At 53.6% G+C, this 13893-nt stretch overlaps 7 protein-coding genes across 7 annotated transcripts; all 7 read right to left on the bottom strand.

The window, feature by feature from the left end:
* Window positions 1-537: 537 nt before the first annotated feature.
* GNI_136440 (hypothetical protein) lies at window positions 538-2684 on the bottom strand (the record flags this gene model as incomplete). The annotated part of the gene is made up of 2 exons (XM_011134128.1): window positions 538-615; window positions 765-2684. The coding sequence occupies 2 exons, from the start codon at window positions 2682-2684 to the stop codon at window positions 538-540; spliced, it is 1998 nt and encodes a 665-aa protein (XP_011132430.1).
* Window positions 2685-2842: 158 nt separating this feature from the next.
* Window positions 2843-3475, bottom strand: GNI_136430 (hypothetical protein; the record flags this gene model as incomplete). The annotated part of the gene is made up of 1 exon (XM_011134127.1): window positions 2843-3475. One exon carries the CDS (start codon window positions 3473-3475, stop codon window positions 2843-2845), a length of 633 nt encoding a protein of 210 aa, XP_011132429.1.
* A 19-nt stretch (window positions 3476-3494) lies between these two features.
* On the bottom strand, window positions 3495-4072 carry GNI_136420 (putative transmembrane protein; the record flags this gene model as incomplete). The annotated part of the gene is made up of 2 exons (XM_011134126.1): window positions 3495-3714; window positions 3747-4072. The coding sequence occupies 2 exons, from the start codon at window positions 4070-4072 to the stop codon at window positions 3495-3497; spliced, it is 546 nt and encodes a 181-aa protein (XP_011132428.1).
* Window positions 4073-6289: 2217 nt separating this feature from the next.
* On the bottom strand, window positions 6290-7990 carry GNI_136410 (hypothetical protein; the record flags this gene model as incomplete). The annotated part of the gene is made up of 1 exon (XM_011134125.1): window positions 6290-7990. One exon carries the CDS (start codon window positions 7988-7990, stop codon window positions 6290-6292), a length of 1701 nt encoding a protein of 566 aa, XP_011132427.1.
* Window positions 7991-9259: 1269 nt separating this feature from the next.
* On the bottom strand, window positions 9260-9569 carry GNI_136400 (hypothetical protein; the record flags this gene model as incomplete). The annotated part of the gene is made up of 2 exons (XM_011134124.1): window positions 9260-9394; window positions 9438-9569. The coding sequence occupies 2 exons, from the start codon at window positions 9567-9569 to the stop codon at window positions 9260-9262; spliced, it is 267 nt and encodes an 88-aa protein (XP_011132426.1).
* A 343-nt stretch (window positions 9570-9912) lies between these two features.
* On the bottom strand, window positions 9913-10265 carry GNI_136390 (hypothetical protein; the record flags this gene model as incomplete). The annotated part of the gene is made up of 2 exons (XM_011134123.1): window positions 9913-10140; window positions 10206-10265. The coding sequence occupies 2 exons, from the start codon at window positions 10263-10265 to the stop codon at window positions 9913-9915; spliced, it is 288 nt and encodes a 95-aa protein (XP_011132425.1).
* Window positions 10266-11610: 1345 nt separating this feature from the next.
* On the bottom strand, window positions 11611-12834 carry GNI_136380 (hypothetical protein; the record flags this gene model as incomplete). Its single annotated transcript, XM_011134122.1, has 1 exon — window positions 11611-12834. One exon carries the CDS (start codon window positions 12832-12834, stop codon window positions 11611-11613), a length of 1224 nt encoding a protein of 407 aa, XP_011132424.1.
* Between the last annotated feature and the right edge of the window lie 1059 nt (window positions 12835-13893).

Genomic DNA, 13893 nt, shown 5'->3' with positions numbered 1-13893 from the left:
AACCCGGCCGTGTAGGTGTGCTCAGCGCACACACACGTGTGCTGAGCGCACACACACGTGTGCTCAGCGCACACACACGTGTGCTGAGCGCACGCACACGCGTGCTGAGCGCACGCACACGCCTGAGCGCACGCACATGTGTGCGGAGGCACAGGTGGCGCAGCCGATGACCCGCCTGGGAAGCCTGTCGGCATAAGGCTAGGAATGCGCACGGTCATAGGCGTCGGGACGATCGTGCGTCGGGGCAACACTGCCGCCTCAGCAGGACGCATCTTGGGGAGCGTTTCGTCGGGGCTCGGAGACCAGAGGACTGAAGACGTCTGATTAGAGCTGCTGGTTTGCGTGCCTTCCTCACAATGTCCCCGCCGGTCAGCCTTTTTCCCACTTGAACGCGACTTTCCTTTCTCTTCCTCCGTATGCTTTCCTTTTACGTCCCTCTCTTTCACGATCTTTCCCTCGACGGTCTTCCCTTTCGTAGTCTTATCTCTCGAGCTCTTCCCTCTCGAATCTTTTTCCGCGGCTTTCTGCAGGCCTCTGCTATTCGAAATCAAGTCTTCCGAAAACGAGTCTTCTGCGGGCGAGCTTTCCGAAGGCGAGCCCCGCGCAGGGGAACCCCTGCCCACCACACCTTGCTCCTCGTTCGAAGCTTCTGGTTGCGGCCGTAGCTCTTCGGCACGCATGGCAGCACGACGCATAATCTCTTCCGGAGAGCTTCTACTCAAAACCTTTTTGACCACCGGCGTGCTTTGAATCAACTGACTTACCACTTGACGCGGATTTAACGCAGCGGCCTCCTCTGCCTCTGCCGCTGCCTTCGCCTTCGCTGCCGCTGCCTTGGCCGCCGTTGCCTCCTCTGCCGCTGCCTTGGCCGCCGTTGCCCCCTCTGCCGCTGCCTTGGCCGCCGTTGCCCCCTCTGCCGTCGCTGCCACTGCCTCCTCTGCCGCTGCCTTCACTTCTGCCTCTGCGGCGGAATTCTCTCCGTTATGAGCTGAGCTGGTGGCGGTGCGGCTTGACTCCGAGCTGTGGGTAACCGTGTCCCAGTCCTCCCCGGAGCGCAAGAGCCGGATGGTCTGTTCGGGCGGACCCGTGACGGGCAGAGGCATGCTCTGGACCAGTTTGAGTTTCAGGGCTTCGCGCGAGTCGAATCGGGCCGCGCGAGCTTTGAGAAAGGGAACACTTCCGGGACCCTGTTCTCCTTCTGGCGGTTGCTCCTCTCCCTGTCGGTCCTGTCGTTGTCGTTCCTGGAGCCACTGGTTAATGAGGGAGTTACAGCCGGTGCTGATGGTTCTGCAAAAGGCGGGCCAGGCGACGCCAGCGTAAGAGGCTAGATCTGATTTGGCGCGGAGGTCGAGGCCGTTTCGGCTGTCGACGCCGCTGTCAAGTCTGAGTACCTCGGAGGTAGCTTTTCTGAGTTTGGACTCTGAGAGGTTGATGACTTTGGGCTCCAATTGAGGTCTTGAAGGTGTGTTGTAAAATTCACGCACGACGGTTGCACTGCCTTCGGTCTTGGCCCTGGTGAGAAGTTGTTTGGTCCAGTCTGCGGCTTTGTTTGAGTCGTTGCTCACTTTTGTTAAGGCCGCAGCCATCATGGTTGCAACGGCTCCCACGTAGGGTTCGGATTTGCTGGCTGCAGTAAGCCATCGGGGTCCTGCGACCGGTCTTTCAGGCTGCGTGAAAGCGCGATATAAAACAGAAGTAAGGTGCGACTTGAGAGCCTTCTGTTCCTCACGATCCAACTCGCTGAGAGCCGGCAATGGCTCCGTGTTAGCACGAACGAATCCCACTGGGGTGTCTCGATCCGTGGAAATTAAACAAGGCTCCTCAGACCGAGTAGATCGCAAAAATGACGGCTTACCCGGACCCCCCGGCACCAGCCCTAAGCCAGCCGCCCAGGAACCTGAAAATGTCGTTACCAGCCTCCCCTCTTTTTCTCTCTTTCTGGGTTTTGTCTTGCTGAACTCCCTTCTGTGCGGACTACTTTTTAGTAGTTCATCTATTCCTTTTACGCGCGATTCGTTGGGCCCGGCAAGGAGACACGCGGTGACCTGGTTCAGAGCGGTGGTGACCTTAGCAAACATCGGGATGCGGTCCTCCTCGTCCGGTCCGCCGTAATATACGAGCAGTTCCCAGACTTCCGTTTCTGTATCGATTTCTTGATGACACATCTCCTCAATGGCAGGCGGAAACGCCGCACCGTAGGACTCCTGGGCGTCATGGAGAGTCTGGAGGCGCTTACGCCGTCCGGTAAGCAGTTGGCTGATGGCACCCGCGTTTTCGCGGTAGTCACAGAAGGCGGCATAACGCTTTCGGCGGATACTATTCCACAGTTCAGTGGCCGCAATCACAACGCCGTCTACGTCTTCTTGGGTGTTACAATTGTCCAACCACTCAACGAGCTCCACATTCAGCGTCTCATGCTGCCTCTGAAAGGTCTTCAACACGTCGACCACCTCCTCGTGTAATTTCAATCGACGAACTAATTCCTCCTCCTGAGCATGACACAACTGCAAGTAGTCAACAAACTCCGACCAGTCTCGCTGCCCTCCAGGTAGCACCCCTCCAGGTTGCACCGTCTCACGCTCCACTAATTGTCCTCCTTCCCCATCCTTTCGGTAGCTACATAGTTTCTGACCCGGTCGCAAGGATGCCACCAACCCTGTCTCAAATTCCGATGATCCGCTCATCACTGCACCTTAACGCATGCTAGCAACGCAACCCCGCATCACGTCCACCACCGTCTCCGGGTCGACCTGGGCGGCTTGGCCCGTCTACGGCATTTGGTATAGAACAGAAATAAATTCCGTGGCATGATAAGAAGGGACGTTTCACAAGAACAAGAGGGTTAATCCGATGGGCTGTAAAAATCATCTCTAAGACACTCGCAAATATGTGAATAGACCATGGCGAAAAATACTGGCTGCGAAATCATATCGCCGGGTGACCCTAGAGGGTTGGCTCCACTCCAGCAATCAGCAAGAATGCTGTTTGCCCACCAATGTATACCAGTATAACCTTGAGGTAGTTGTTCTGGCGTTGGTAAACGAAGCTCTCGGCGTTCAGTATTTTTCCCCTTCTTGACCCATTGGTCAATTTCGGCTGGTACCAAGGAGCGAAAGTCTTCGATTTTCACTTCCTTACAGCCGTCGTCTTCTTCCTCCTTACAGCCGCCATATAGCGGTTGTGGGTAGCAGACCAGTCGAAAGGATCTCTTTGGTCCTTTGAACACCTTATCTGTCGCATACGTGGCAAGCTCCACCACCGTGGGGTAGTTTTGGAGTTTTGCCAGGTACACCGTAGGCAAGAGATGAAGCAAGTCGTACTTCAAAACGTCGTAGGCCCACATCAATGCACCCAACGGAAGAGGCGGAGACTCTGTTGACGAAATGGCAAACGGAACCCCCAACTCGCTGATCTCCTCCGGCACATTACCTGACATCAGCGTCAGGGACCTCGCCACGCTCTCAAGCCCATGCATATGCCATCTCACTCGCACTTTACCGCCCCGTTTGTTCAAAGTCCCACGAACAGGTACTGCAGCTGATGACAGTGAAGCTGAAGACAGTGAAGCTGAAGACAGTGAAGCTGAAGACAGTGAAGCTGAAGACAGTGAAGCTGAAGACAGTGAAGCTGAAGACAGTGCAGTGGTCGCACAGTAAGTCGGAGTAGCTGGAGTGGTTGAGGGTGGCGTCCATTCTTGCAACAAATAGTCGATGACTGCTCTAGTCAATACCAGTGCACTGAATGACCCTGAAGAAGTCTCGTTCTTCACAAGTTCATCCACAATCTCGTCCACTTCCCTTTTCTGGGGGAGATTATTGTTGGCACTGTGGCCAAAGAACGATTTGACCAACGTGTAGCACGACACGTAGTCGCTAGCTTCTGCCGCCCACATTTGGCGGTCCTTACTCAACGTGTTCTTCCATTGATTAGGAGTCACCTGGTTCGCTTTAACCGGCCCGTACAGACGGGTAGAGTAGCACGGAATATGCGACGCCCCGGTGAACCAGAGTCGAAAGGCATAGGCGGCTTCGGAATCGTACCGCATATCTGGTACAGCGTCTGCGTATTTCATGTTACCAAGACGTTCGAGGACCGACGAGGTCCCAGCTGTGATCCCGGCCACCCTCCTTGCCCGACCCCATCGCCGAACACCCAACGAAAGGCTGCCCGACTTGATGGGTGGCCCGGGCCATCGTGGATACTCACAGAGTCGGTGTATAATTCTGGTCTCAAGTTGACGCCTGTTTACCGTAACTAGTTCGGCCGCCTCGACTTGCCTGTCGTTGAAGCACAAAGCCGCTTTGAAGTCGGCTACAAACTGCTCGAAGCGACGCCAACAACGCCAATTCGGAATGCACCGTGCTGCGACTTCTTCGAACCGTTGCGGAGTGAAGCATACCATTTCCTCACCGTCCAGCGTTTCCTCGCTGGTGAGCGTTCCCTCGTCGTCGAGGCTTTCCTCGCAGTCGTATTTTTCATAATGGGGCAGTACAAATATCTTGTTCACTGTACTTTGAGTGTTCACCTTTGCAGCAATCCTGGCAAGCGTAGCCACCGTTCGACACTTGCCGACTCGTTCCCACTCGTCCATGATTTCCGTCGGGATCATATGATACCAGTCGTTTAGAAGAATGTCATGAGCCCAACGCCAAAAGCCTGCGTACAACGCTTTCTGTGGACGTATTGAATCCGACAGGTCTGACTCCGGTGACTGCCAATCTCCGGCACCCGTTAAGCTGAAAGGGTTTCTGTTCCGACTCACCTTGGGGTTTTTTAGCCCCTCGGAGTTAGGCCGCGCCAGCAAGGTGCGCATCAATGATAGGCCGGCCATCATTACAACTAGCTCGACCCTGCCGCGTCCTGCCACTTGCCCGTGCATGGCCCGGCTACGTAAATATATAATTAGTCCATAATTGGGATCCATGATTCGGTCCTGTAATCCCTGGGCACACCAAGTCCGAACACTGACCAGTGTGTGCTGGGCGCCATGTTTATCGGCCTCAATAACATGGTCTCTTGTATTTCCGAGTATATTGCGCGCATTTAAAAGTGTGTTCACACAAACACGCGCACTCTTCTGAGGACCTCTTCTTTCGCTAAGACACTGAACTCCGATCATCTGAAACGGAATTAGTCGTCAGCGGGCCACCGTCTTGTGACTGGCACCCTCCAAGTGAGGCTACTGAGGTGTCGTTGGTCTTGCTAGGACCATCATCTCACTTTTTCGTCAACCATTAACCGGTTACGATAACCATGGGCCGGTTTCTTCGCCTGCCTGCCTGCCAGTCGTGGACGAGTCAGCTGCCTGACCTCTCTTCGTTCTCCCAGTAACAGCGGGCCACTGGAGCGAGCGATCTTTTCAACCGCGATCCAACGTGGTGCCGACTCGTGCCTCCCAGCCAACTTTGGACCAGTCAGCGGCCACGATTCGCTCTCCTGCGGACCTCAGGCCATTCAGGTGCTATCAACGCGGGCTCTTGTCAACCGGTCGGCTGCCGCTGGGCCACACACGTGCCGTTCACTGCCCCCACTTCAAGCTCCTCCCCGTTGCGTTCCTCACCTTTACGACGCGCTGTTAAAATGATTTCTGAGAACCTCGTACACGTGCAATTCCGTCTTTCACACAGGATCGAAAGTTTGTGACTTTCTCGTCGTCGCCGTACAATAATTCTTGGTGGCAGTCCAGTCGAGAGCCCGCCTCTTTTTTTTTCGAACGTCTTTTCTGTGACAAGTTTCACCACCGTAGGAAAGTTATAGCGACTCATCAGGTAGCAGCTCGGCAGGACATGAGGCAAATCGTACTTGGAAACGTCGCAGGCTCACATCAATGTACCTACTGGTAATGGCATTCATTATTGGAAATGAAATGGGACCCACAATTCGTTGATCTCCTCCGGACTGCGTGCGGCCTTCAGTTGTAGTGCGCATTGACGAAACCTCGCCTCCTTCACAAGCAATCGTATACGCGGCTTCGCTCGCATTTATTAGTCGCGCTCACATACGCACACGGATTACTGCTGGCAGTTGCGTTAATACGCACTACAACTGAAGGCCGTGCATACTCGCAATTGTGGACCCAGTCGGGAATGCACCCTATCCAGTCGGACACTTCTCCCATTCTCCTCCTATCCTCTTCCCATCCTCCTCCCATCACAACCTGGAATCGCGATATTGATAAGACCAGAACATCTATTGTCTGCCTGCGCACATCTCTGGAACAGAAATAGGTTCCGTGGCATGATAAGAAGGGACGTATGATAAGAAGGGACGCATGACAAGAATATGAGGGTTAATCCGATGGGTTGTAAAAATCGTTTCTAAGGCACTCACAAACATGTGAATAAACCAAAGCGAAAAATAATGGCTGGGAAATCATATCGTTAGGTGACCCTAGAGGGTTGGCTCCATTCCAGCAATTGGTAAGAATGCTGTTCGCCCACCAATGTATACCAGCATAAGGTAGTTGTTCTGGTGTTGGTAAACGAAGTTCTCGGCGTTCAGTATTTTTCCCCTTCTTGACCCGTCGGTCAATTTCGGCTGGTACCAAGGAGCGAAAGTCTTCGATTTTCACTTCCTTACAGCCGTCGTCTTCTTCCTTCTTACAGCCGCCATACAGCGGTTGTGGGTAGCAGACCAGTCGACAGGATTTCTTCGGTCCTTTGAACACCTTTTCTGTCGCATACGTGGCAAGCTCCACCACCGTAGGGTAGTTTTGGAGTCTTCTCAGGTACACCGTAGGCAAGAGATGAAGCAAGTCGTACTTCAAAACGTCATAGGCCCACATCAATGCACCCAACGGAAGAGGCGGAGACTCTGTTGATGAAATGGCAAACGGAACCCCCAACTCGCTGATCTCCTCCGGCACATTACCTGACATCAGTGTCAGGGACCTCGCCTGTCTCTCTAGCGACAGTATATGTCGCTTCAATTGCCCCTTAGCGCACCGTTTGTTCAAAGTCCCACGAACAGGTCCTGCAGTTGAGCACAGCGCAGCTGAAGACAATCCAGATGAAGACTGTGCAGTGGTCGCACAGTAAGTCGGAGTAGCTGGAGTGGTTGAGGGTGGCGTCCATTCTTGCAACAAATAGTCGATGACTGCTCTAGTCAATACCAGTGCACTGAATGACCCTGAAGAAGTCTCGTTCTTCACAAGTTCATCCACAATCTCGTCCACTTCTTTCTCCTGGGGGAGACTATTGTTGGCGCTGTGGCTAAAGAACGATTTGACCAACGTGTAGCACGACATGTAGTCGCTAGCTTCTGCCGCCCACACTCGGCGGTCCTTACTTAACGTGTTCTTCCATTGATTAGGAGTCAGCGGGTGCGTTCTAACCGGCCCGTACAGACGGGTAGAGTAGCACGGAATATGCGACGCCGCGCCGGACCAAAGTCGAAAGGCATAAGCAACTTCGGAACCGTAACGGATATCTGGTACAGCGTCTGCGTATTTCATGTTACAGAGACGTTCGAGGACCGACGAGGCCCCAGCCTCGACACCGGCCAACTTTCTTGCCCGAGCCCACCGTCGAAGACCAGACGAAAGGTTGTCCGACTTGACGGGTGCCTCGCGGCACCGTGAAAACTCACAGAGTCGGTGGATAATCCTGGTCTCAAGTTGACGCCTGTTCACTATCACTAGTTCGGCTTCCTTAACTTGCCTGTGGTTGGAGCACAAAGCCATTTTGAAGTCGGCTACAAATCGCGCGAAGCTAGAACAGTAACTCCAGTTCGGAATGCACCGTGCTGCCACTTCTTCAAACCATTGCGGAGTGAATTGTACTGTTTCTTCACCGTCGAGCGTTGCCTCGCCGTCGAGCGTTCCCTGGTCGTCGAGGCTTTCCTCGCAGTCGTATTTTTCATAATGGGGCAGTACAAATATCTTGTTCATGGCACTTTGAGTGTTCACCTTTGCAGCAATCCTGGCAAGCGTAGCCACCGTTCGACACTTTCCGACTCGTTCCCACTCGTCCATGATTTCCGTCGGGACCATATGATCCCAGTCGTTTAGAAGAATGTCATGAGCCCAACGCCAAAAGCCTGCGTACAACGCTTTCTGTGGACGTACAGAATCCGACAGGTCTGACTCCGGTGACTGCCAATCTCCGGCACCCGTTAAGCTGAAAGGGTTTCTGTTCCGACTCACCTTGGGGTTTTTTAGCCCCTCGGAGTTAGGCCGCGCCAGCAAGGTGCGCAGCAATGATAAGCCGGCCATCATTACAACAAGCTCCACCCTGCCGCGTCCTGCCACTTGCCCGTGCATGGTTGCTTGCTTGCTTGGTCGCTTGGATATATAAATATATAGTGAGTCTTGCAGCCCATAATTCTCGGGCTATTCGACGAAATTATGCGGCGGCTTTTGACATGAATCGTGCGTGACAAACACACACGATTCACTAACCAGTTTTGACAACAGAACGCCCAGTCCGAAAACCATGCAAGGGCGCCATGTTTACCGTCCTCAGTGACATTACCGTCCTCAGTGCCATTACCGGCCTCAGTGCCATTACCGGCCTCAGTGCCATTACCGGCCTCAGTGCCATTACCGGCCTCAGTGCCATCAGCCTCGCGCTCTCGTCAACCGTGGGGCAGTCGGGCGCCGTTTGCCAGTGCGCACACACTGCCCCCACTTCAAGTCACTGTCCAATCAGCTTGGTTATTCACATGTATTAATTGATCGTGAATTCTGACTGGAAAACAAGTGGCACCAAGACGAGACAAGACGCCTGACAACCTTTGTGAAAAACGGGTTATGGAAACGATTGTCGGAGAACCTCGCACACGTGCTGAGTTGTCAACAGGTTTAGAAGCCATCGTGTGTGTCACCAGGTCTGGAGAATAATCACCAAAAAAGGTTGTCGTCTCCCATGGAGCGAGATCTTTCTTTGACCATCCGGGTAGCATGGGCTCTCTGCCGGTTACGGCTAGGCACCGGAGACAAGTGTGATGTGCTTGACTTTCAGCACGGAAGTCACGCAGTCGTGGAAGTCACCTCTGTTCCGCCGTCCGTGTATACTTCGAAGGGTACCTCCAACGCTCCTACTACACTTTCTGCGAACCGGTTGGGCGTTCTTGGACCACATAATCCATGCTTACTCTACCCACATGAAGATCGGCTGCTCCAACGTGTCTTCGTGTGCCCGCGGCAGGTTGAAGGTTGCGGGCACAGATGGCGCACTCTTGGATGAAGTGCTGTATGGACCGTGGCCACCAGAACATGTTCCTGTGGGTCTTAGTGACGCCTTGATGTCCGCCTTGATGTCTAGTCAGCTTGATGTCTAAGTCGAGTCGGGACGTACGACCTTTCGGTCTTACGGTGTTCGTAGAGGCGGAGGTTTTGCAACTCACCCACGAAAATGTCGTCGTCCTTCACAAGGAACTCGTAGTGTGACGGTAGCTGGAATAGCTTCTGGCGGACTTCGGCGAAGTGGACTGCAAACCGTACCGATGTGCATGGCGTCGAGGTCCCGATCGCGGTCCTCGTCGGCCTGGAGCCTAGACAGGGCATCGACGACGTAGTTGTTGTCTCCGGGGTTGTAACTGAACTTTAAGTCGTATTGTTGGAGGAACATGGACCTACTTTGCCTGTGTCAGTCTTCGCTAGAAAAATGAGATTGCGGTGGTCGGTGGGCACCGGGGTGGGTCTTTGCCGTATGTACGTGTCTCACTCGGTCACAAAGTACTTGACCGCCCACAACTCTCTTTTTCTCGCGTCCCAATTACGTTGAGCTTCTTGCTACCGTACTCGACCCCTTCCAACCTGCCATCGTTGACCTGGCCCAATATCGCTCCTACCGCGTACTGACTTGCGTCGGTATTTAGCGCAAGTCGCGCATCCGGGTCGGGAGCTACCAAGTAGTCAGCATTTATGAGACCCACGATCACCTGTCGCAATGCTACTTTGTGGGAGTCACGTCACGCGAAGTTTTGGGTCTTTTGGCTGTTCATGAGCTCCTGCAAGGGCTGCATCTTGTCAGAGTAGTCTTTCGGCAAAGCGACTGTGCTCAACACCTCCACCTTTCCAGACTGGAGCTTGATGCCGCACTTCCCTACAGCATGACCAAGCAGGGGGATTTCCTTGCGGAGCCACTCATACTTGGCCAGCTTCATGAAGAAGCCATTGTCGATACAGACCCGCATCACCTACAGACCCGCACCACCTTATTTAGGAGTTCAAGGCATTCCTGTCGGCTGCCAGCGTGAATGACCATATCGTCAATATAGCATTCGACGCCCTGGCCTAGAAGCGCATCAGAAGCTTGGTTCATTGCTCTTTGATACTCTCCCGCGAGGCACAACGCTGAATGTTCGAATTCCCCAAGGGGTGCAAAACGCGCAAGCAACACGCGCTTCACTAATAAAACCATTCCAGAATTTTCAGTTACAGTCGAGAACAGTGTAGCAGGAATGGCCAGAGGAGGGGAATAAGGAACGCGTCATCAAGCATCTGTTTATTGACTTGCCGGTGGTCTGTCAGGACCCGGTAGTCGCCTGTTGTCTTGTTGTCTCCTCCTGTCAGGACGAGAGCTCCACGGCGATTTACTCGGACGTATGACCCCTTTCGAATCTACCTGGCGTCTTTATTCCTCACGTCTTTATTCCTCAGCGGCCCGCGGCAACGGCATCGAATGGCTAATTCCGCCAACGTAAACGGATACAACTAAATACGCACGTCACACAACAACCAGTTTTAAAATATCCGTCCAAACTCAGCAGCACGAGGAACGGCCCATCTTCGCAAGTAAACCTGACCGTTGCGGTTTGGTTCTCACCGTTACGTCAACCGGGTCGGACCTCCTTGCGGTGTCTGCACCCCCAATTCCGCGAAGGTGTGCTACCTCGTCAATTAGCTGTGTCCCTAGCTTACATGCTGTGCTAGTGTCGATTATTGAACACACTGCTCCCGGGCACGGGAGCACAGCCATTTTGTACCTGTTGATGCCTAGCTTTGGTGCTGTAGCCTTGTGGCGGCATAGTGATCCCGACCCCAAGTCGGTGAACTCGTCACTACCAGGTAGTCACTCGTCACTAGGCACATCCTCCTCGCGCGCCGCTACGTCGGCGCTTGTCATTGCGCTTCTGGTTGAGTTGTAGTTGGCGCTGGAGATTGTCAAGGGTAAGACTTGGCCTTGCCGGCGGATGTCCTGTCCTGAGGCATTCTTGATGGCGTCCGGGCGGTTGTCCATGGCTATTTCCACTTGTCCTTGTTGCTCAAACTTCCTTACGGTACACACGTTTTCGGTATGGCCCTTCATGTCGCAATTTACGCAGAAGAAATGTCGCGTTGGGCATTCGCCGTTCCAATGACCAACTTGGCCGCACGCTCTGCATGGTCGGTTGTCGAATCTCCTTCTCTTCGCAGCTCCGTTCGGGTGTGCAGGGCTTGAGATCCAGTGGCCCTGCCTGCAAACTAAAATGTCGGTGGTCACCTCTTCTATGTACAAGCTCGTTGAAAAGATGGCTCGCACGGTCTTGTCGACGATCCAGGTCGTCCACCCCGCCCTCCCACTACTCCCACCACGACCTGGAACCGACGATCTGAACGAGAAGATCTTGAGCGTAACTCAATCGAGCGCCCCTTCGTGACACAAAAAGGGACGAAGCATCACAGAGTCAACCATAAAAATCGTTTCTAAGACACTCACAAACATGTGAGTAGACCATGGCGAAAAATACTGGCTGCGAAATCATATCGCCGGGTGACCCTAGAGGGTTGGCTCTATTCCAGCAATTAGCAAGAATGCTGTTTGCCCACCAATGTACACCAGTGCAGCCCCGAGGTAGTTGTTCTGGTGTTGGTAAACGAAGTTCTCGGCGTTCAGTATTTTTCCCCTTCTTGACCCGTTGGTCAATCTCGGCTGGTACCAAGGAGCGAAAGTCTTCGGTTTTCACTTCTTTGCAGCTGCCTTTGTCTTCTTCCTCCTTACAGTCGCCATATAGCAGTTGTGGGTAGCAGACCAGTCGAGAGCCTTTCTTTGGTCCTTTGAACACCTTATCTGACGCATACGTGGCAAGCTCCACCACCGTGGGGTAGTTTTGGAGTTTTGCCAGGTACACCGCAGGCAAGAGATGAAGCAAGTCGTACTTCAAAACGTCGTAGGCCCACATCAATGCACCCAACGGAAGAGGCGGAGACTCTGTTGATGAAATGGCAAACGGAACCCCCAAATCACTAATCTCCTCCGGCACAATACCTGACATCAGTGTTAGGGACCTCGCCTCGCTCTCAAGCCGCTGAAGACGCTCTTTCAGTCGCTCCTTATTGCCCCGGTTTTTCGAAGTCCCACGGATAGGTACTGCAGTTGAGGACAGTGCAGCTGAAGACTCTGCAGCCGAAAACGATGAAGCTGCAGACTCCGCAGCTGAAGACAATCCAGATGAAGGCTGTGCAGCTGAAGACTGTGCAGTGGTCGCACAGTAAGTCGGAGTAGCCGGAGTGGTCGAAGGTGGCGTCCATTCTTGCAACAAATAGTCGATGACTGCTCTAGTTAATGCCAGTGCACTGAATGACCCTGAAGAAGTCTCGTTCTTCACAAGTTCATCCACAATCTCGTCCACTTCCTTTTTCTGGGGGAGATTATTGTTGGCGCTGTGGCTAAAGAACGATTTGACCAACGTGTAGCACGACACGTAGTCGCTAGCTTCTGCCGCCCACATTTGGCGGTCCTTACTCAACGTGTTCTTCCATTGATCAGGAGTCAGCGGGTGCGTTCTAACCGGCCCGTACAGACGGGTAGAGTAGCACGGAATATGCGACGCCTCGGTGAACCAAAGTCGAAAGGCATAGGCGGCTTCGGAATCGTACCGCATATCTGGTACAGCGTCTGCGTATTTCATGTTACCAAGACGTTCGAGGACCGACGAGGTCCCAACTGTGATCCCGGCCACCCTCCTTGCCCGAGCCCACCGCCGAACACCCAACGAAAGGCTGCCCGACTGAAGGGGGGGGCGGCGCCATCGTGAATGCTCACAGAGTCGGTGGATAATCCTGGTCTCAAGTCGACGCCTATTCACTGTCACTAGTTCGGCTTCCTTAACTTGCCTGTCGTTGGAGCGCAAAGCCGCTTTGAAGTCGGCTACAAATCCCGCGAAGCTACTCCAACTACGCCATTTTGGAATGCACCGTGCTGCCACTTCTTCGAACCGTTGCGGAGTGAATTGTACTGTTTCTTCACCGTCGAGCGTTGCTTCGCCGCCGAGCGTTGCCTCGCCGTCGAGCGTCCCCTGGTCGTCGAGGCTTTCCTCGCTGTCGTATTTTTCATAATGGGGCAGCACAAATATCTTGTTCATGGCACTTTGAGTGTTCACCTTTGCAGCAATCCTGGCAAGCGTAGCCACCGTTCGACACTTTCCGACTCGTTCCCACTCGTCCATGATTTCCGTCGGGATCATGTGGTCCCAGTCGTTTAGAAGAATGTCATGAGCCCAACGCCAAAAGCCTGCGTACAACGCTTTCTGTGGACGTACAGAATCCGACAGGTCTGACTCCGGTGACTGCCAATCTCCGACACCCGTTAAGCTGAAAGGGTTTCTGTTCCGACTCACCTTGGGGTTTTTTGGCCCCTCGGAGTTAGGCAGCGCCAGCAAGGTGCGCAGCAATGATAAGCCGGCCATCATTACAACTAGCTCGACACTGCCGCGTCCTGCCACTCGGCCCTGCATGGTTGCTGGGTCCCTGTCACACGGTAATATTTATATAGGAATTCCGCGGACATGAATCGTGTGTGACAAAACACGCGCTCGACACACGCACTTCCGGTGTCATCACGGCGTGTCGAGTACGGTGTCGTACGGTGTCTCGTACGGTGTCGATATGCCAACACGTCTGGAACGTTTGTGGGCAATGCAACTTTACTCCTGCTGCTGTTGGTAGATGTCCCCATTGTGTTCTGGGTG

Source organism: Gregarina niphandrodes (assembly GCF_000223845.1).
Source record: "Gregarina niphandrodes unplaced genomic scaffold scaffold00036, whole genome shotgun sequence".
Classification (NCBI taxonomy): Eukaryota; Apicomplexa; class Conoidasida; order Eugregarinorida; family Gregarinidae; genus Gregarina; species Gregarina niphandrodes.
The sequence above is the reverse complement of the archived record's forward strand: the minus strand, read 5'-3'. Positions and strand labels throughout refer to the sequence as shown.